At 44.1% G+C, this 20,612-nt stretch overlaps 5 protein-coding genes across 7 annotated transcripts in view; 3 read left to right on the top strand and 2 right to left on the bottom strand.

Moving 5' to 3' along the window:
• LOC113211396 (cholinesterase 1-like) overlaps positions 1-1,469 on the bottom strand; it is a 16,763-nt gene extending 15,294 nt beyond the window's left edge. The window contains exon 1 of one of the 2 annotated variants that reach the window (XM_052272586.1): positions 1,196-1,469. The gene's annotated coding sequence lies outside the window, so the exon portion shown is untranslated. The remainder of the gene's footprint in view (positions 1-1,195) is intronic. The other variant, XM_052272587.1, reaches the window with a different exon arrangement.
• Positions 1,470-3,060: 1,591 nt separating this feature from the next.
• LOC113203718 (FAD-linked sulfhydryl oxidase ALR) lies at positions 3,061-4,720 on the top strand. Its single transcript, XM_026418532.2, has 4 exons — positions 3,061-3,502; positions 3,982-4,042; positions 4,118-4,265; positions 4,375-4,720. Exons 1-4 carry the CDS (start codon positions 3,389-3,391, stop codon positions 4,535-4,537), a joined length of 486 nt encoding a protein of 161 aa, XP_026274317.1. The 5' UTR covers positions 3,061-3,388; the 3' UTR covers positions 4,538-4,720.
• On the bottom strand, positions 4,689-5,641 carry LOC113203717 (uncharacterized). The gene is made up of 3 exons (XM_026418531.2): positions 5,196-5,641; positions 4,846-4,984; positions 4,689-4,770 (listed from the first exon to the last, which is right to left on the bottom strand). The coding sequence occupies exons 1-3, from the start codon at positions 5,619-5,621 to the stop codon at positions 4,709-4,711; spliced, it is 627 nt and encodes a 208-aa protein (XP_026274316.2). The 5' UTR covers positions 5,622-5,641; the 3' UTR covers positions 4,689-4,708.
• Positions 5,642-5,752: 111 nt separating this feature from the next.
• LOC113203716 (ubiquitin carboxyl-terminal hydrolase 36) lies at positions 5,753-13,253 on the top strand. 2 transcript variants are annotated; one of them, XM_026418530.2, is made up of 14 exons: positions 5,753-5,915; positions 6,706-6,958; positions 7,088-7,501; positions 7,578-7,761; positions 7,839-7,947; positions 8,032-8,099; positions 8,195-8,426; positions 8,521-8,743; positions 8,835-8,994; positions 9,082-9,136; positions 9,471-10,325; positions 10,688-10,923; positions 11,012-11,124; positions 11,209-13,253. In XM_026418530.2, exons 2-14 carry the CDS (start codon positions 6,725-6,727, stop codon positions 11,428-11,430), a joined length of 3,105 nt encoding a protein of 1,034 aa, XP_026274315.1. In that variant the 5' UTR covers positions 5,753-5,915; positions 6,706-6,724; the 3' UTR covers positions 11,431-13,253. The 2 variants fall into 2 exon arrangements, with proteins under 2 accessions (XP_026274315.1, XP_052128540.1); XM_052272580.1 differs by lacking the exon at positions 5,753-5,915 and adding an exon at positions 5,968-6,288.
• Positions 13,254-13,467: 214 nt separating this feature from the next.
• Positions 13,468-17,217, top strand: LOC113203769 (type 1 phosphatidylinositol 4,5-bisphosphate 4-phosphatase). Its single transcript, XM_026418621.2, has 7 exons — positions 13,468-13,633; positions 14,401-14,585; positions 14,665-14,874; positions 14,947-14,996; positions 15,198-15,288; positions 15,379-15,433; positions 15,521-17,217. The coding sequence occupies exons 1-7, from the start codon at positions 13,543-13,545 to the stop codon at positions 15,604-15,606; spliced, it is 768 nt and encodes a 255-aa protein (XP_026274406.1). The 5' UTR covers positions 13,468-13,542; the 3' UTR covers positions 15,607-17,217.
• Positions 17,218-20,612: the final 3,395 nt, after the last annotated feature.

Below are 20,612 nucleotides of genomic sequence, written 5' to 3'. Positions count from 1 at the left end.
GGGGGGGGTAACTGCATTCGCTCCAGGCAGCGCGCCGTATACTCTCACGGCTCGTTGGGCGGTGGGGATGGGACCTAAAATCTAGTTTTGAAAATATTTGCCCCCGACCTTATTTTGAGCTGCCAAACACCCAATGGTGTTTACACAATTGTGTGTATGTGTGTTTGGGGCGTGTACGTGCACGCGCACGGATGCGTCCGGTGTGCGAAGAGCCATCAGCTCTACGAATTGCCGTTTATCTCCCTTCTCCGGTAAAGGCTTCCATGGAAACTTTGCGGTGCGGCTGCTGGTGGTGGTGGTGGTTGTGGCCCACTCCGACGCGCCGGCCCCTCCGAGAAGCCTCGGCTGCCTCAGGCTGTCGGCTAATGACAGGCCCACCACCGGACCGCGGGCCGCGCCGGCCGCGCGCATGCTGGTGCCGGCAGCACCGTAGAGCCGCCCGTGCTCAGTGCCCCTCCCCTCGACCCCCCCGCGGCCACGGCGAGGCCTGAATATTGATGTCAAAAAACGCGAGCTGGACTGGCGGCGGCGCCGGCCAGAGTCCGGACATGGGTGAGCGCTGTACTGCCGCTACAGTTTCCATCGGCAGGTGCGGCGGCACAACCTATAATTATTGCCTGCGCACACGGCCCGAAATAGCCGGACCCGACCGTCCCCATACCCCGTCAATATCGAGCAAGCCCTTTGTCGAGGGCGGGGGCGGGGAAGCGGGCGGGGAGCCGGGTGGGAGGGAAGGTGGGCCGGCCGCAGGGAAAGGTCTGCGGATGTGTCTAACCCTAACCGAACTCTCCCCAGCCCCAGAGGATAGACACGAGAGGACCACTCCGACCTCGAGCCCGCCAAAGTACCTCCCCTTCGCCGCGAGTGCATAGCGCAGCCTCCTCGACAATCAGAGCAGAGCGCAGCCGAGCGTGGCAGGTCCAGATAGAAGTGATCTGACCCCACGCGCACTACGCACCAGGCCGGGCCGGGTCAGGCGGCTGGAGGCTGCAGGGTCAGGGGAAGGGAAGGCCGGGCGGCTGCAGCGTCGCGACTAGCAGCAGCAGCCGTAGCGGGTCCCTCCGCGGTGGGAGCCGCGAGGCGAGCGGCGGCGGGGGACGAGGCGAGCACATCCGGCTCCACCGGGCTCCACCGCGACGCGGCGGCCCGGCGCTCGCCTTACTTTTCCAGGCACACGGCCAGACGTACGACTCACCGGAGCGTTTGTCGCCGCGTTGCTCGCCGTGCTCGAGGTAATCCTTGTCCGGAGCGCCGCGCCGTACCGGCGGGGAGGGCAGCACTTTCACGCCACGCCACACACTTTCACTGCAGTAGGGCCGGGCGCGCCGGGCCACACGGGCGTGCGGCGCACGCGTGTGCGTGGGCGCGGGGACAGGGCGGGCGTGCCGCGGTGACGTGCGCAACGTGCGTGCACGGAGAGGAGCGTCGTGTGCGACAGCCGACAGCCGACTGACTGCTGCTGCTGGTGCTGGCCGGGGCCGGGGCCGGGCTCGCAGGGCTGGACTCAAGTGGAGCGGACAGAAGAGCGCGGGGCGGGGCGGGCCCGCGGCGAGGCGGGAGGGGGGCCGGCCGCGGGGCCCCCGCCGGCCCGCGCCGCCGATCTGGAAGCGGGGGGCGCTACGTACCGTTATCTGCCGCCTCTCTCTCTCTCTCTCTCTCTCTCTCTCTCTCTCTCTCTCTCTCTCTCTCTCTCTCTCTCTCTCTCTCTCTCTCTCTCTCTCCCTCCCTCACCTCACCCCCCCCTTATCACAGCGCTTACTACTTTCTGACCCTCTAACCCACCCCTTCTCACAACCGGAGAACACCTTTCCCACCTCCACCCTTTGATTTGCAAGAACAAGCCGCGCCCCTCTCTGGTCGTACGGTACTGTACCGCAGGCAGACGTGCGCTCGGGATTGCCTACCGGACTCTCACCACGGCGCCTGGCGCCTCAAGAACGCATCAACCCGTCCGCACGCCTCCATCCGGTACCGTGTAATCAGAACGCCCACCACTTCGTCTAGTCGTGGCGCCAAAGGCAGCCTAGCCGCCCCTTCGCGGGTCGCCGCGGCCACGTGTTCTCCCGTCTGGTCTGGTCCTTCCCTCCCGCCCCCGCTGCGGTATGAGTCGGGGGTGGCTCGCGCCGTCAGCGCCGCCGGGGGGAGCGCCCGCCCACCCGCCTCGCCCTCCGCGGCGCAGTGACCGCGAGGGCCTGACCCGCCCGGGCCTCCAGGGCGGCTATAAACAGAAGGGTCACGCGGCTCGAGGGCCCTACAACACCTCCTCCGGAGGGCCTGGCCAGGTGCCTCGGGTGCAGGCCGCTCGGCCCTGTCCCTGTCGGTGTGACGCCACACCGGCTGTCCTGTCCAGCCGGCGGCCAAGGGGGTGCCACATCTGCCACATGCCACCCCCTCAGCCAGGCGTGGGTGGTGGTGCTGGGGCTCCTGGTGGCATGTCAGCGAAAGACTCCCCCTCCCCACTTGCGGCCTACGTTTATTTTGGGCGTGCTCGCGCTGGATGGACCTGAAATAGGCGCCGCTGCGGCCCGTGAGCATCGAGCGGCTCTGGAGCGGCTCATGACATGACACACCGGGGCGGCGCGACGTGCGAGGAGGGAAAATAAAATCTAGAGTGTGGAAAAGGCTCTCCTCGGCCGACATTTGGTGATAGAGATTTTCCGTTTGACTTCAGAATACGAAGGGGTGCTATCTCCCCCCCCCCCCAAAAAAAAGGTTAAGTATATTTCGGCACAAGTATTGGGAAGCTCAGGAGAGTGCTGAAAGCCCCAATTTTGTTATCAGATTAATAGATAGCAAGATTTTGGTATCAAAGTTTACATTCCTTTAGCAACATGCTGAAAAGTTCTACATTTGCATCGTACAGATGAGGGAAAGTGTGAAACTTCCCTAAAACTGATCCTGACATAGGACGTAGCTCGTGAACATAGGCACTACTTTTCAGCTCAGTTCTACCATACAAGCACAGCTCTCCTCACTGGCTGCTGCTTCCCCGAAGTCATTCGAAAATGCGCGCCGGCAGCAGATAACTGCAGACTGCAGATAACTGCAGACTGCAGATAACCAGCGATCTGCAAATAAGGTGTACGACTTGGAGGAGGATGATAGGAAGGAGCGTGCTGCGATTCGGTGGCCCTTCTCTTTCAGACCCTATCTTGCTTTTGGCGTTTGTCAGCGAGAGAATTTAATTGCCGTATATCAAAGAGTAGACCTTGAACACCTTGACTGTGATCGTATTCAACAGGATATCTAACATCGTGTGATATTGCGTCATCTTCACGCACAGTCTGCCGTCTGCCTGGCATTAAGTCGTCTGCTGCTTACCGGAGTCTTCACCGTTTGTTTTTCAGTTGATGTCAACTATATTCACTGATAAAGCTGATGAGCAAGAATGGCATTCAACTTTAGTAATATAGGGGAAGAGACCAATCCTGCTAAACCGTGCCGGACATGTACGGATTTCAAAACATGGGCCAAGCAAACTAAACAAACGTTGTCAGATAAGGTATAACCTATGCTAGATGCTTCATGTCTTTTCAGTTATAATTGTTATAGAATTATGATGGATCCACAATATGACAGATCGTAGTCGTAACGTGGTTGTTAGTTGTATCGCACTCACACAGTTACGACTTACGACTGTTATTTATCATATTGTAGGTCCAGCATAGGGTAGTAGTAACAGCTCCATCCCGGACTTGTGGCAAAAATCAGTTTTCAGACTGGCACATCAATTTGTTATAAAAACCTTGAAAACGTTCTTGAACGATGTCAGGGGTGATTAAAATTTGAGAGCAGTTCTACTGATAATAGCATTCAATTATTTTATGTAAAATGCTGTAAATTTCGCTTGGTTCTGGTCTTGATTGTATCGAACTACAGAAAATGCCTATTACTTTGGTCACAATAAGAAAATTGTAACAACTTGTCACTTGATTCCTGAAAACTATAATGTGTTTAAGATAATTGATATTTAAATTTCAGGGAGGTGCTGCACCCTCTAAACCTCAAAACCCTGAATGTCCTTTAGACAAGGATGAATTGGGTAAATGTTTTAAAATATGATTTTACAATTTTGTGTGAACAAAAATGGAAGAAATGAACATTGTTCTGTTTGCAGGAAGCAAAACCTGGGGATTTTTGCACACCATGGCTGCATATTACCCAGAAAATCCTTCCCCTCAGCAAAAGCAAGATATGACATCGTTTTTTGATGTTTTCTCACGATTTTATCCTTGTGAAGTGTGTGCTAAAGATTTTCAAAAAGAGTAAGGGTGTAATACAAATTTTGATATTGATGCCGCAATCAAAATGTAAATATTGCAATTATTTTGAAAAACAAGAACAACAAAACATTAAACTTTTCTATTTTTTCAGGATTAAGATCCAGCCTCCAAAAGTAGACAGTCAAAAGTCACTCTCAAAATGGTTGTGTGATATGCATAATATTGTAAATGTAAAATTGTCAAAGAAGACTTTTGACTGCAATCGTGTGAATGAGAGATGGAAAGATGGCTGGGTTGATGGATCGTGTGATTAAAATTCAAAATATACTTCTCTAACATTATGAGGACAATGCTGATTTAGATTGTTTATTCCTAGCTTACCTTCTAAATACAAGAGATCCATCGTGCAGAGGTTGATATTTGTGTTGTTGTTTTTTTAAAATTTTGTTGCCTGGTATTGCAAAGTTATGAAAAAAATACAAGTTTTATTCTTTCAATGAATCTTTTAACATTTGTACCTGGGCCTTCAGCTCTTCAATTTTTAGACCTGAAATTCAAAATATATGACTATAAACAAACCATCTGACTTAATAGAAACTAGAAATTAAGTTGAAGTACGCACCAATGGTCCTGACAACGTTTCGTCTCTGATCCTCATTCATTTCCTTCATTAGAGTGTCATAATCTGATAGAACTTCCTCAATTGCATTTTCAGCATCAGTCATATCTTCAGAGAAATAAACTGTACCCATAGAGCCTCGCTGAAATCGAATTTCGAGAGTTAACGTAGTAATTGTCATTGAACAGTTCCGTTCGGGGAAGGCGCACTAATCAATTTGCGCGCCCCAGACAAAATTCCGTTCACCGGCCACAGCCAATCAAATGCAAGAGATTCTCCCTCCCTATCACGGCCCCTTCGCGGGAACCAGAATGTTAAATAACACGCCCCTGTTTAACAGCAACATGACTTACCGCGTCATCTAGTAGGTCCATAGCCTCCTTGAACTTTCCCGAAATATCTTCTACTTTTCTCTTAATTTCAGCATCATCTAGATTTTTCTCTGACGAGAAATATCGAGTTGCAGAAGGGCCATGGTTGACAGCAGCCGGTAGCCTTGAAATTGGGCAGACGTCCTCCCCAAGAGGCGGTCTTGACCTACTTAAAATCTTTTGTATCCGACTTGTCGCTGAAATGACAGCAGCATTTCTGAAGCTATGAGGGCCAGTTGTGGACGAAACGAGTCGAGTAGCCAAGAAAAACCGAGGGAAAACGTTTCGCAACTGAATCATTTTTGTTACTTTGTTAAGGACTTCACACACGCTTTCACACAGTTTCGCTTCACGTAGTACAATCTGAGGCCCTCTGAACCATTCCTTTTGACTTATAACAATATACATTCCTTCAAAAAGGAGTCATTAAATTATAAAATAAATTTTATTACCCATTATTTTAAACGAAGTTCACCAATGAGTCAAAACATCATAACACAAAATAAAAGTCAGTCAACTTGACCATGCCTTTCCGGAAGTCCGTTCCGGCATGTGAAACGTTGTGGTGTTGATATTTTCATGTATCTGCTGGAGATATTGAAAAGCGACTTTAGTCCGTGATTTGGAGCCGATGACGTTGACCTTGTCTTGTACAAAACAGGTACAACAAGGTCTAAATCAAGCTCAATCGCATTTTGCTATGTAAGTATGTATTTCTTTAATTAACGGGACCATGGCGCTCGTTGCAGCCGGCCACCGTGGCTGCGTTATCATTTATGCTGGACCGTCCTTGATGTGATTTGAATCCTAAATCTCACCTCGGATTAACACCAAATTACCTAATATACTCTTAGCCTTTGCTAGTTCTTGCTGGAATAGCTATCTTGCATCCGCGTAGTTCATGCAGAGTATAGGGCATTTGCTGGCCACTGCTCGCTGCCTCCTGGGAGAGCGACGTGATGGGGCCTTGGGGTTAGGTTAGAATGTTTCCTGCGTAGTTTATGTGGTTCTGCTCGAATAATTCCTTAGCAGACTTCTTTGGCGCGGATTTACATCTCTGAACGCGTTACTTCTTGTAAGCAACCACAGCATGTCGACGGATTTTCGAGTAAATTTCTTTATATTTGCGAGGCATTACGAGCATTTTCGCTGATGAAAAAAAAAGCTGTCAACACAGAATCACGTGTTCCCGAAATTATTCACAATTTTTTAAAAATAAATTTTACTTCTTTACTGTTAGGATCGACTTTTTTTTTCCTGTCATTTATGTCTAGCAGGTACTGGTAATTATCCTCAGGTGTTCAGTCCATTTTTGTTTTTCTGTATGTTTTCATTCATTCCTTACTTTTTATTTGCAAGACCAGTTTTTTTCTACTGAATTGAAAGGCCTCTAGCATCATTTACTGACATTTCTTTTAATATTTGACCTCTGTCCAAATCCGATGGTTATTGTTGCATTATTTTATTACTTTCTATTAATATTTGTTCTCAGGCTGATTTTCTAAAGTAACATGCCGTCTCCAACTGACGTTGTGACTGCTGGATTGCGTCAATCTTTAGCTGGAGTGTCAAGGAAGGCTGGCATTGAAACAAATGGTGAACCAAATGGTCTGGATTTAGCCTTGGCAGCTGGCAATAAACTAGATGAGATCACAAAGCATCATGTTGAGTTTGAGTTGGCTGATAACCAGCAGTGCAGCACTCAAAATGTCCTGAAATCAAAGTACATTGTCCTTGATACAAAGGTTGGTAATCTCTTAACCAACTACCATCTAGTAAATACATTTTAGAGTACTAAATTGTCTTCTCTCCTGACTTAAGATTGAAAATTTGAAATGTTCTCTTTATTATTACAATTATTGTGACTTTTACAGCACTCTTTGGGAGCACATGGTCTAAATGGAAATACCAGTAATGGAATCAAAGACCCTGGTTGTTCCAATGGTGTATTAAATGGAAACAAAACTGTTGCTAATGGTAATAACCATATGATTGGACCTCAACTTAATGGTGTCAAAGGAGTTCATTTAAATGGTTTAAGCTATGCAAATGTCAATGGTGGACAAGTAAACGGTGTCAAAAAATATGGTTCAAATGGTCATATTAAAGGTCCACAAGGCAATGAAAACTGTTCTTCAAAATCAGTGAATTGTGATTCCACTTTGCCAGAGCCTAAGCATGTTCTTTATCATCCTGACAAAGTCACATTAGGGTGGAAGGGTTACTTCCGTGCAGGGGCTGGCTTTGTTAATCTTGGAAACACCTGTTACCTCAATGCCACGTTACAGGTACTAAAATTCAAACTTTGAAATGTCAGGTAACATGTTATTTGTTCAGTATTTGTAATTATTGTCTTTTTTCTAGGCCTTATTTCATGTACCTGCATTTGTTGATTGGTTGTTGGGTGACACTGAACATATGAAGAAATGTGAGTTAGTTAATGGTCAAGGTTATGGGGATTGTATAACCTGTTCAATGTCAAGAACTTTGCGACTATCTCAAAGTCATCCCATAGTCAAACCCACTCTCATTACAAGTAAAATCAAGAGTAAGTACTTCTCTTAGTTTGTAGACTATTTTGTGTAGTATTTGTTTTCTCTTCTAATTAAGGGACATTTATTTTAGTGATTTGTAGACACATGTCTCACGGATCACAAGAGGATGCTCACGAATTTATGAGACACCTTTTAGAAAACATGGAAAAGGCTTATTTGAATAGGTGCAAAGCAACAAAGTAAGCATTGACTTCTTAGATATTTGTAGAACTGTTTAAATTATTTGCTCTCAGCAACTTACTTTATGGAACTTTTTATTGTAGGTTAGATCCCTACAGTAAAGAAACAACACCCATTAATCAGATATTTGGTGGATATATTCGGACAGAAGGTACATTTAGTCATTTTTTCCCCCTATCCTATCATTATGCTTTATTGATTGAGTTTAATTGTTTGGTTTTCCGATTTTTTTTCCACCTGAAACAGTTAAATGTCTGAGATGTAACTATGCATCAACCACCTTTCAACATTTCCAAGATTTGATTTTGGACATAAGGAAAGCATCGAAAGTGGAAGATGCCATGGATCAATACTTTTGCAAGGAAAAACTTGATGGTGAAAATTCTTACAAATGTGAAAAATGTAAATGTGGTGTTCCTGCTACAAAGAAATATTCTATAGAAAGGCCCCCCAAAGTACTCTGCATCCAATTGAAACGGTAAGTGAACTACCATTGTCAGTTTCCTGTGCATGTGTATTTTAATTTCTCTGCATACAAATATTTTGACATTGACTGTTTTAAAATTCTATAGGTTTAATGCTATTGGTGTGAAGTTACCTAAACCAGTAGAACACAGAACTCAAATGGATTTGAAAAGACATGTCCATCCTCAGTCATCGTATGCCAAATTTGCAACAGTTCCATACAGACTTATCTCCATGGTGACACATGTTGGTCCTTCTTCTGGATGTGGCCATTATACAGCCATAGCGCAGTGCTCTTCACGAACCTTCCATCACTTTGATGATACTCATGTAAGTAGAGCATTGCATTAGAACTTAATGTTGTTTTCAGCACATTGTATATTGATAAAAACCTGTCTTGAATTTTCATGTGGAATTTCAGGTACATCCTGTCTCACTCCAGTCTGTTTTAAATAACTGCGCATACATTCTTATCTATGAAATGGAACCTCAGGCATTGAAGCATGGCCCTAAGGCTGCAGCTACAGCTTCAATATCTTCAAACACTGCATTAGCTCAGAATAATCAAAATCACCTTAATGGTAAGGGCAAAGTTGCTGGATGTGAAGAATACCTCTGCTTTTGCATGCTTCATATTACAGAAGTTTTGATTTTATTGTTTATTGCAGGAACAAATAAGAATATTCAAAACATGACAGGTGGTCTTCCCTCTGTCAAAGACCGGTATGTATCAGCTACAGTTTTACAGAATTCCACTATTCTTTCAGAAAGGCCGCTGAACTCATTAGTTCACATCCTTAAATATCGTCACTCTTTGAATGTCTAGTCACATACACATGTTTTTACAACGTAAAGTTTGGCCCACTACATCTTCATGTGTCTGTTCTCACATAGTTCTTTTTCATGCATTTTTGGAGGCAGTCTTTATTTTGCCAACCCTTCCCTCTGAATAGCTTCTTTGGATCTATCAAGTTTTTCATATCAGATCTTGCTGTTAAAGAAATATTGCAGTTACCTTTGGAAACTCTATTGTCTTACTGCAACCTGTTGCTTACAGGGATCGTGTTACTTTTGGGTTGACTCCTCCTAAACCAGCAAGTGCACAGCCTCGACTTGTAATCCACACAAAGAGACCTGATGGAAACAGCTCCCTTGTTACTACACCAAAACCAATCAATGCTCAAAATGGTTCAGTGAAGGAAGCACGTCCTCAAAACTTTATAGGGCCAGTTCAGGTGCTGGCTAATGGGAAGCACTCTGGTTCTCCTACAGTCGGAAACATGAAGACATCTGATGTGCTTCTTCCCAATCAGAATGACTCAGGAAAGAAAGATATATCCAGTGCAGCCAAGCCTGAGCCAGAGAAGAAACACACTGGTTCTTTGGTTCCTTATGACTATGATGACGACTCAAGTTCACGGGATAGCAGTCTCAGTCCTCCATTAAACGATGATCAAGCGGTGCTCACTGTCAAAGCTACAAAACCAAGTGATTGGCAAGTGACAAATTCTTCTGGACTTCGAAGTCCCTCTATTCACAGCGAAAGTAGCAACCACAGTGTGGCTAGTGCCACTGGTACCAACTGGAATGTAATAGATAATCATTCTGTGAAAAGTTCAATGGGATTGAAAACTATTCCGACCCAAAAGATCAAAGATGGGAAACTAAAAGAGCAATCCCCTACAACTACTAGCTATTCTAGTGACCCAGAGTTAGAAAGTCAAACAGTCAAATCTGCTCGAAAATGCAGTATCAGAGCCAAGAGTGTTGAAAGAGAATTAAATGTTGGCGGAAATGTTTGCTCTTCAAAACATTCATTTCCTTTGAAAAAGGTTAGAGTGAGGAGATCATCACTTTCCAGTGAATCTGATTCTTCCTCTTCCAACAAGCTCATGAAAAAGAAAGCTAAAATGTAAGTGTTTGCATTTTGTCTAGCTTATGCTTTTACTAATGCTGAACCATCATTCATTATTAACTCTAAAATCACACACAACACAACTGGCTTATAAATTTGATAACTATAGGCTGCTGGTGAAACAAGCTTCACAGAAGTTTGCTGCATTTTCACATCACTTCTTTGTTACAATTTTGGATCGCTAAATCTGACTTGATTGTTATGTATTTGTGTATTATCCACGTTCATTCAAAGTTTCAGCTGTTTGTCATTTTGTTGGCCATAACTCATAAGTTGTTGCTTTTGCTGGAATGACCTAATAGATATTTAGTCGACAAATTAAAACTAACTAGCTCATAACTTTTTTCTCCTTTTTATAGGTCTGATCAAACGGAGGAGAAAGGTATTCCTAAACAGAGTGACGGGAGCAACAGGCTCGAACAATCTACATCCTATAATGGAAGTCAGTCGTCATCCTCCCCCATGGGAAGGAATGGGAGTGCTGAATCCAGTAAGGCCCAATATACAGGTTCATCAATGTGGAATGGTGAAGGTAATTCTAACACTGTGAATGATCTAATGAAGATGTCTCACCACGGATTCGGCAATGACCGAGGTATGTGCATCACCAGTCTGTAAATCTGATTGCATTATTTAATTGACTAGCATGAAGCATCGATTCTGATTTTATTTTTATTTTTCAGTTACATCCTGGAATGGGGATCAGAGTCAAGTAGAGAGAAGTGTTGAGGAAGACAGACAAGGGTCCTGGAAAAGAACACGAGACGAATATGAAATGGAGCTTGACCGAGGCCGAGTGAGTACAGTTACTTTTCTACCTAAGTTATTGCCATCCTATTTCTGTGCTTTGTATATTAACTCCTTGCTGTTTCATTTTCAGACCAAGAAGATGAAAAAGGATCACAACAGATGGAAACCATACTCACATCCTTTCCAGCACAGGCCTGGACCTCCTACCTTTAATCAGAACCGAAAGTACAACTACTCCAATCCCCACCATCATTTTAAGAACCGTCCAAATCACAATCACAATCATAACAGAAAGTGGCAGTCAGAATATTATAATAAGCAGCCCTCTAATAACAGATATTACCGTAACTAATTCTTACTGTTATCTGGTCTGTTATCTTATGGTATTTCGTCTAATCTGCTGCTTTGATTTTGCCTGAACTAAAGAAGTACAATCTGGTTTTGCTTACTTGATGTATATCATTGAGTTTGATCATTGTTATGTTGGTAAATGTTCTGAGTTACAATTTTTGAATGACTGATCAATACCAACCATGTAGAACACCATTTGTGTTCTTTGTTGTTTCAACCTCTTCCCTTTATCGAGTAGGAATACTTCAGTTAATTTTCTATCTTGCATGCATATGTTAAATTAAGCACATTCTCTGTATAATGTAAAGACTGTTTTCATCTTTTGCAGTTGTGTGCTAACCTAACTACATGCAGCATCTAGCATCTGCATTACAAACCTGATAACATGACTTCCTCTTTTAACTAATTTTTATTATAAACTTGAACTTCAAAGCTTGACCTATGACAAAGGGATGGGTTCTAGAAAGAATTTGACCAATGTGTCATGCAGCAGGAGTCCTTGCAGGTTGATTACTGCATGGTGTTTTACATCTGACATATTCTAACTCAGGGATATTTGAAGGCCTCCTCATGCTGTATTTTGAATTTCTTTTGTCACATAGTGTGTGTAAATTTGTGATATATGTATTTAAAACAAAAACCTGATGTATGTTATTGTTGTGAGTCCATTAACAACTCTATCATGAAAAATCTCTTTCCTATATTGGAGTTTATTTCATTTTCTGTGATTATTGTACAGTGTATATTACCTTTCATATGATAACTGTGCACCATGGTGCCTACCTCATTTATGAAATTGCTTTGGAACCGTAGTGATTGGGCCTGTTTCAAATGTGTTCTAGTGATAAGACTTGATAAGGGCATTAACTGTACTGAAATGACTTTCAGAGTCAAAACATTCTGAAAGATATTCAGACAATGCAGGTTACTGTATAAAAGAATTTTTGAGTATTTTTTAAATGGGTGATTGATAACAGTGATTCCAAATAGGATATCTCAAAGTTCTGAGATATACTATTTGGAAGCATTTATTTCAAAATGTTCATTACCTTTGTGGTATACCATATATTAGGGATTGATAATATTTTATTTTATTCTGTTAAAGTGCAGTTTTGAATATGTGTAATCAGATTAAAAATTTTCGTAAGTATGTACTTTTATTTACATGTACGACAACTGTCACAGATAGTCTTGGCAGTTCCAGAACAATGGGCATATTCTTTTCTTTCTCTTTTTGTTCTGTTTTGTTTTGTTTCAGGGCATAACTTATATTTTGCACCTTCATTCATCTTATCTTTGAAATGTTAACCATTTGTTGTAGCTGGAGAACTTGTCAGATATTTGGCCCAGTTTTAAATATGATACTGATGGCATTAAAAAAGCTCACACTTTTACTTAGTATCCTATGTTATTGAACTGTAAATATAATAGACAATTTATGGTCGTTGTGTTACTATATTTGAGATATTAAACTCTAGTCAATCATGAACTGATGGAGAACACTATTGGGGGTTGCAGAGACTGTAAGTCATTGCTTCCTTTCATGGCTTGAGTGATGCCATCAATACTGCCACGAAACTTACAAGGTACTGGTGAAGGCCAGTGTGGCTTGGTCTAAACTAAATGATAAAATAAATCCTGCCCACTGCATTTTGAACCAAAATACAGATTAATCATTACAATGGACTTGTTAATCTTTAAACTTGCACAATAATATACTGTGCAGTGCTGGGAAAATTTGAAAAAATGTCTTTATTATTAAAAAAAATAATTGTGTTTTGAGTTTTGTTTACTGAAATAAACAACTTATCAAAAACCTGCTGATCCCTGTGTTTTTATGTTTAACCTCCTCCTCGTTCCTGTTTTCAAATTCACGGTCCTTGGATATTTTAAGTCCCAAGCCCTTTTTCAAGCTGTAGAATAATAAAACCAAGATTTCTTAAACAATTGTGAAAAAACAACAAACCCACAGTGGATTAGATTTCTCATACAACATGACGGGTCACGTGGTGACTGACGAGTCTTTCTTCTGCTTCACTTCTTCTCCGTAACTCTTTGTTTTTTTTCTGGTTAGACAGCAGATCCCCAGCTGCTGTCAGCGGAGCTGGAAAACATGGGCGATGGACGGGAGAGCGAACGGAAGCCTTTGCTTCCTAGCGATAACTCATCACCAACCTCGAGGATTCGAGGCGGGTATACGGATGGTGAGTATCGTAATCCGTTCGTGATTTGCCTTTATTCCGTGTCATATTTGATCACTACCGGCCGAATTAGAACCCGACTCGGAGGTGGCCTTGCCGCATCAATGGTTCTACAGTGGCCTACTCGGTGCCGATTCTCGTTATGTAACTTTGGAGACACCCATCGTAGTGTGGGCTAAAATCTATTCAAAACATCGTATGGCACACTTGGTCCAATGTTCTCCTCGCGGCACGCAGGCTTCTTGTCAAATACATGTCAGAATACATGTACGGCTTCCCTTGAAAAACGATCCTTTAATCGACCAATTACATAACAAAAGTTTGTTGTTCTTGTTTCTCTTAACTTGACAACAGGTACAGTGCAATCTTTTTAATTTAATTAGCATACTGGAGGTTTTTGTTCCCAACCCGTTATCACCCTTGATAATACTATTACAAGACTGACTCATACAGTTAGGTTATATTGGTCAATTCGTAAACAAAAACGACGTATTCATGCACTCTGATCTGCTGTGGAATTCAAATTAAAATCAACTCATTATAATTGATATAAAAATGATATGTAAACTTCAACTTATTTCTTCACCTTTTTCAAAAAATTACCAGTCATCAAAACATATATCAAGTCACTGTACACATAAGTATTATCTTTATCTGATGGCTAGTTGTACACAAGAGTTCTGTGCAATTATTAAGATTTATCAATCAACAAGTTAACTTAATTATTCTCTTAAATTGTTATGATTGACTCGTCTTCATATTCTCTTTAGGAATTCCAGACGGCAGCAATGTTGTCACTGCAGTTGGACCGGATGAAATGCCACCACCCTACCATACTGCTGTGGGACAGGGATCTGTACCCATGGTAACATGCAGAGTTTGTCAGGCAATGATTGATATATCAGGTCGACGAGATCAACATGTTGTTAAATGTACTCAATGCAATGAGGCTACGGTAAAGATTGTTACAATTTATGTTATCTATTTTTCAATCACAATCTGCAATGTGTTAAATTTTGATCATTTTTGTTCAGCCTATAAGGAATGCTCCACCAGGAAAGAAGTATGTGCGATGCCCTTGCAATTGCCTTCTTATTTGCAAGGGATCTTCCCAGAGAATTGCTTGCCCACGGCCTGATTGCAAACGAATCATTAATTTGGCTCCATCTCCGGTCACTCCACCTGCTCCCTCTATGCCAGGAATGTGCTCAGTGGTTTGCGCTCATTGCCATGGAACGTTCCTTGTGAGTTGTTTCTCTTCTCCTTTTACCATATCTCCATTAATTATTGCTTTCTAACTTCTCTTTTTGTTCCAGTTTAATACTCTGAGCAATGCTTTGGCAAGATGTCCATATTGCAGGAAAGTGTAAGTATATCTTATTTAAGTGCAGAGCACCAGCACTGTGTTACATAGCACACTTGGGTTTGGAATGTCAGTGTCTTAAGTAAATAAGAAAAGATGCACCTTTGGTCAGACTGCACAATATTTTGCAGCTTCTGTGAATATTTTTATTTTTTTTGAAAACCATTTTTATTATTTTTGAAAACCATCTTCCTCCATTTCCAGCTCATCAGTGGGACCAGATTTTGCACGAGGCAGAGCTATTGTTCTGTTCATACTGGGCCTTGTTTTCTTGGCTATTGGTATTGGAGTAACTGTAAGTAGATCTGTAATCTTCCAAAGTCATCAGGTATCGGTATCTGAACAGTATACAGTTTTTTTACATCCAAATTAAATTAAATTTCAGGTTGGAACCTATGAATATGCACTGAAGCATGGAGGAATTTTCGTCACCTATGTTGGTAAGTATTTTGCCATGAGATTTTATCTATCTTGGAACTAGTTGATACATAATTCCATTTAATCACAACTTTTCTTTTAATTCCCAGGTGCTTTTATTGCTGCACTCTTCTTCTTTGGAAGAAGCATTCACTTTTGCACCATGAAAGTCAGTGTTGTTGATGGAACCCCATAGCGAATGTCTCTTGTGTTTACTGAAGAGAAGTCTGAAATTGACTTTGTCATGCAGGTGATAGTTTTCGCCTTTTGCATTCCCTTAGTTCTATCAAAGTAGATCAACTTGAAATGCCTATCTTAAAAAAGTTTACAGCTATAATTTTCATGGGAAGACACATTTGCAGCAATAGAGATTCATTCTATTCAGTGCATATGATTTAATTAACTGTATTCCAAATGAACTTACCACATTCCCATGGATTTTGCTTTTGTAAACTGGTGATCGCACCACTCACATACCTGTTGTAGAGTACCGAGTCCTGAGCCTGAGTTATAGCTTCCACTGTCATGGTATGGTATGCTATTGATAGAGATGCTCTTTTCATTGTATGTTTAATGCTAATCTTGAATTTGAGCTTCACCTTATTGCCTTTTATCAACCTAATTTTTTTTTTTTTACTTGTGGAGTCCTTATAGCTGGCAAATCAATTGTCTTGTGATGTCATTTGTAATGTATTTTTTATTTTGGTTGGCCTTTGAAGGCACACTGAAGTTAAGATTTTGGTGATGACGACTGCATGTTCAATACAGTAATGAAGTTTGACTGGTAATGTGGTATAGTATTTTGTATTATTTGTGCCTGCACTAATTTCTGTAGAGCACAAAAATAAAATTGGTTTTAAATCTAATCTAAAATTTCTATCTTAAGAAAGTTTTGGGGTCCTAGTTTTTTAGTTTGTAATGGGAAAGACCAGTCTTTGTGGAACCTGAAAAATAAATTGATATGTAATTGCCGATCTATCTTTTTTACTGATGACTTATATTCATTACTACTATTCAGGTTCCTCTTTGCTTGTGTTGTACATGCAATCTTCTAGTAATGTTGAGCGTCCTAAGAGTAGAGGAAGTTTCAATTTACTCAAGCCTACAAAGCAGATCAAATATTAAACTTAGCCAGTATGCCAGAAATGAAGTCTGTGTTGAAATTAACATGTAGTTATTGTTTCAATCTAAGGTTTTCAAACCATTTTGATTTTGTGTTTTCTTTCATCAATTTTCTTTTCTCATAGATTTTAAAAAAATGTTTAAATATTTCTTCCTCTTTTTCCCGTTTTGTGTTTTAGCTAATTTGAATATTTGCCACGAGTTTTATGAGGAGGTTGTTTCATTTTCTTGGTTTTAGATCTATATTTACCCAAGCTCTGCAATTTTCCCCTCCAATGTAGGATCCATCTACCGAAATGAAATGCTCTTTGTATCATGTCTCATTGCTTCATTGTGATGTCCTGTAGAGTATAGTTTCATATTTTCATGTGGTAAAATACTAATGCCGACCATTGACGGAAAGACCCATGTTGGCTATTTTCTGAATGAATGTGATATAGAAATCAATGTTGTTGTGCAAGGGTTGACTGGTCTTTTTATTGAACTTAGCTAGTGGATAACCCTTTGTGTCATATATATATTGCCAATAAATCTTATTCTTTATTAGATTATCTCTACAACCCTTGCATATTTTATATCTTATTATTGTAGCAATTGTTTTTATCTCCATTGTCTTGACTACTTTTTAAAAAAGAGAAACAATTTTGAGACAGACCGTATATCATTAAAAGAATGTATTACTGAACACCTTTGCAATTCTTTTCTTTCCCCATCGTGTAAAATATTGGACGAAGTTATTTGCAAGTCGTCACTCCACCAGGAACTTTGGTTCAGAGAAGAAGCCAACTAGCCAATGGTTTTTCGGTCCGCTCCTCGAGCTCTTTTTTCTCTCCTCTCTCCCCAGGCCTAGATGAGCCTATGTTGGCAGGAAGAATGGGGTGAGCTCTTTAAACTTAGCATAGGTCCCGGGTGCCCTAGCTATGCCGGCTGCCTATCCGTCACGTTGGGCACCGGTCGCCACGTGCTGACCAGTTCGCTGCAGGTCGATTACATGCGACTTCCTTGCCCACCCGCACCGTCTCCCTGCTACGCAGGCCACTTTGAAGTTGGGTAGAAAGAGAGATTATGCTGATGGGCGTGACGCGCCGCCAGCCGCCACTCGTAAGAGGGACGACAACGTGACGTCACTTTGGAGGCGCGCGGCGCCGGTCCAGCAGTCGTCGCCTCCTTCCGCCTAACTTCAACCCGGCCCGTGGGGTGCCTGGGCAGGCAGAGGCAGGGCGGCTGGCGGGCCGCACGTGATACGTAATCGACCTGCTGGGCTTCTCGAGAGCCGGGCCCGGGACGTAGGTCGTCGCGGCGGGGCTGCGGCTGCGCCTTGGCTGCGCCTCGGCGGCCGGCCGGACTCGTTGCGGCCCACGCGCCGCCCGTGGACGGAAACGTGCGCCCGGAACATGTGTGTGCGGGTACGCCAGGTGCACCCACCCCCGCCCCGTGTGTGCTCAGAGCGTCGGCCTGGGCGGGACGGGACGCGGAGGAAGTGCACCGTGCCCGAAAAAGTTTTGTGGAGGCGGGGCGGAATGGGGGTTGAGTTTGACCAAAATTTTCCGGGCCGCCGCCCCCGCTTCACTCACTGGCTACACTACTGATACGCAGGACCAGCTCAAACTGTGTCAATTACACGACGTAGAGGGACTTGTGGCATTGTAACTGTTTCCGTCTCGTTTCGCCCCACACTGGGCGCCTGACAAGTTCAAGCTCTCAGAGCGCCTGGTGGGTAGGCAACATCGTGCCTTCAGTGCATGCGTGCACCGCGGGATGGCCTACCCCGAGTCTCACAGGCGCCGAGCTCCGCCGGGATTATACCAAATAAAGCAAAAATACTGTAAGGCCTACGGGCAACAGCATACCTATGTAAAATTCAAATGTAACTTAACTAGACTTAAATAAAACCATTTTAAGAACTGAAACTGAACTTATACCAAACGAATCTGAGAAAAAAACTGGCATACATTCTGAAACTCGCACCGTCATCAAATCGCACCCGCACCCGAAAGGACGATTGTCAGTGAAGGTGCTACAGCAGGAGCACGAGAGAAGACCATTCTCTCGTGATTGCAGGGAGTCAAAACTTGATCGGTCGGTTCTGTCACAACACGACTGGCGATGTTTCCTTATCTCCCCCTATACGTTATTAATTATCGTATATGCACAATGTTAAAAGCGCCATTACGCTCGATTTTTTACCGCTAATCGAGGGGGCAAGAACTCCCCTTGTATGTGTACACATGATTCCTGAAATGCTAGAGTCCCGGTGATTTCCGTCCGCTTATGTTTATTCCTCAGTCTTTCTAGTAACAGAAAACGCTTACTTCTACTAATTTGTACCAGTTCCACTACTTCCCCGCTTAGATTCAATGATTTCTGGTGACTTCGATGAGTTTTTATTCTTAGAATTACCAGGCAGGTGTACACTATTAAAAAAATATTTGCGATTTTACCTATCATGGGCTTGGCAACCCCACACATCAAGCCCAGTGTGGTCAAAATTCCCTGCCCAGTGGGAGTGTGGATTGACAAGCCCACGGGGCTTTGAAAGTCACATGATTCCCGGAGTTGCTGCCCCCTCGCCGCTAGTAATTTTCCCCTCGTTCCCAGGGCGATTTTCTTCGAGGAAACTATAGACTATGGTCTGTCTCCTTTCAGCTGCACTTCTTCTCTCCCCCTATGTTTAAGCTTTCTTAATTTATCATGGCCACGTCGGAACAAGTGAGCGCCAGGTGCACAGCCCACCCGCGATGGCGATAAATACGAACGGATTTAAGCAAGTACATTCTTTGCACACACCAGGTGGCTGGCTCTCGCCGCTCCAGCCGCTCACTGTCGCAGTTATGCTGTACCGCATGCACGCGTGCGGGCGGGTTTGCCTACACCGAGGCCTACACTGTAATTTGGGGTGTCTCAAATGTATACGCCAAAAGGCGCATGCTACATGATCCCGAGCGACATTTGGCGTACACTGTAAATCCGGGGTGTCCAACAACTGTGCGACAAAAGGTGCCCGACGCTAAAACGTGCAACTTAAGTCGCACAGCTGCTGGACGCCTTGTAGTTTGGCGCCCTTTCCCTGCAGAGGGGCCCAGGCAGGCAGGGGGTGTCCAACAACAAGACACCCTACCAAGGCTTGGCCTGGACCCTTGTGCAGGGAAAGGGGTGCCAAACCAAAATGTGTCCAGCAGCTAGCAGCTGTGCGACCTAAGTTGCGCAGGTTTTAGCGTCGGGCACCTTTTGTTGCACAGTTGTTGGACACCCCGGATCTACAGTGTATACTTTTGAGACATCTTTTGCGGCGTATAGATTCTAGACATCTTTGCCCATATTCTGCTCCCACAGCACCGCCCCAGCTTTAAGCATGCAGGTGTGAGGGTCTACAGGACGTGAGCGCCTTTCAGAGTGTGTGCATCAAGGGCCTCTGCATGCACGGGTACGGGTGGGCCCGGGTGGGCCTTCCTATACCCTCACTGCCCACGGCACCTCATAGCCCCGTACGAGTAGGCAACTCTCCCGCACGCGTGCATGCGGCACAGTATAACTACGAATGAGCCACCTGGTATATGCTATGCCAGGGCCAGGGGTTACGCCCAGAGATGAGCATTTGAACGAATCTGACCGGTCGCTGAGACCGGCACACGGTCTCCACCTGACCGCCTGCAGGCGAAAGGCGAGGAGAAAAGGTCCCTTCCTTGCTTTCTTCATCACCTCTGCCCTCGCGGCGGTGTGGCGGTGACCGCGCGCTCCGGTCTCGGCGGTCGGTCAGATTCGTTCAATTGCTCATATCTGGTTACGCCCCCTCGTCTCTGTATATAAATATCCGCGATATCACGTGCAAGCAAAGTCGATCTTTTAACTCTCGGCGGCTGCGAGCGGGTAAAACAGGAAACTCTGCGCCCGGCATCGGGTTGGGGGTGGGAGAGAAAATATAAAATCGGGGAGCAGCGGATAGAGGGGTGGTGGCAGCAGCAGCGGGCCGGCGCTAGACTGACTCCACAAGTCGTCACGTGCTCCGGCTGCCGGGCCACACGTGTGCTGGAGTGCTGGAGTGCGTCACGTCACCGGCGGCCGGCCAGACAGAGGGGGGGG

The sequence above is a fragment of the Frankliniella occidentalis genome, unplaced genomic scaffold, assembly GCF_000697945.3.
Source record: "Frankliniella occidentalis isolate FOCC.00 unplaced genomic scaffold, Focc_3.1 Scaffold212, whole genome shotgun sequence".
NCBI lineage: Eukaryota > Metazoa > Arthropoda > Insecta > Thysanoptera > Thripidae > Frankliniella > Frankliniella occidentalis.
This window is presented reverse-complemented; position numbering and strand designations above follow the sequence as displayed.

What these genes read in the sequence shown, in the direction of transcription:
- LOC113203718 (XM_026418532.2), top strand. Translation starts at nt 3,389, where the DNA reads ATGGCATTCAACTTTAGTAATATAGGGGAAGAGACCAATCCTGCTAAA. An exon ending in AACAAACGTTGTCAGATAAG is followed by an intron (nt 3,503 to 3,981) that starts GTATAACCTATG and finishes TTTAAATTTCAG; the next exon opens with GGAGGTGCTGCACCCTCTAA. An exon ending in TTTAGACAAGGATGAATTGG is followed by an intron (nt 4,043 to 4,117) that starts GTAAATGTTTTA and finishes TTCTGTTTGCAG; the next exon opens with GAAGCAAAACCTGGGGATTT.
- LOC113203717 (XM_026418531.2), bottom strand. Translation starts at nt 5,621, where the DNA reads ATGTATATTGTTATAAGTCAAAAGGAATGGTTCAGAGGGCCTCAGATT. An exon ending in TGGACCTACTAGATGACGCG is followed by an intron (nt 4,985 to 5,195) that starts GTAAGTCATGTT and finishes ATTCGATTTCAG; the next exon opens with CGAGGCTCTATGGGTACAGT. An exon ending in AAACGTTGTCAGGACCATTG is followed by an intron (nt 4,771 to 4,845) that starts GTGCGTACTTCA and finishes TTTGAATTTCAG; the next exon opens with GTCTAAAAATTGAAGAGCTG.
- LOC113203716 (XM_026418530.2), top strand. Translation starts at nt 6,725, where the DNA reads ATGCCGTCTCCAACTGACGTTGTGACTGCTGGATTGCGTCAATCTTTA. An exon ending in ACCTCAATGCCACGTTACAG is followed by an intron (nt 7,502 to 7,577) that starts GTACTAAAATTC and finishes TCTTTTTTCTAG; the next exon opens with GCCTTATTTCATGTACCTGC. An exon ending in CGGATTCGGCAATGACCGAG is followed by an intron (nt 10,924 to 11,011) that starts GTATGTGCATCA and finishes TTTATTTTTCAG; the next exon opens with TTACATCCTGGAATGGGGAT.
- LOC113203769 (XM_026418621.2), top strand. Translation starts at nt 13,543, where the DNA reads ATGGGCGATGGACGGGAGAGCGAACGGAAGCCTTTGCTTCCTAGCGAT. An exon ending in TCGAGGCGGGTATACGGATG is followed by an intron (nt 13,634 to 14,400) that starts GTGAGTATCGTA and finishes TATTCTCTTTAG; the next exon opens with GAATTCCAGACGGCAGCAAT. An exon ending in ATTGCCATGGAACGTTCCTT is followed by an intron (nt 14,875 to 14,946) that starts GTGAGTTGTTTC and finishes TTTTTGTTCCAG; the next exon opens with TTTAATACTCTGAGCAATGC.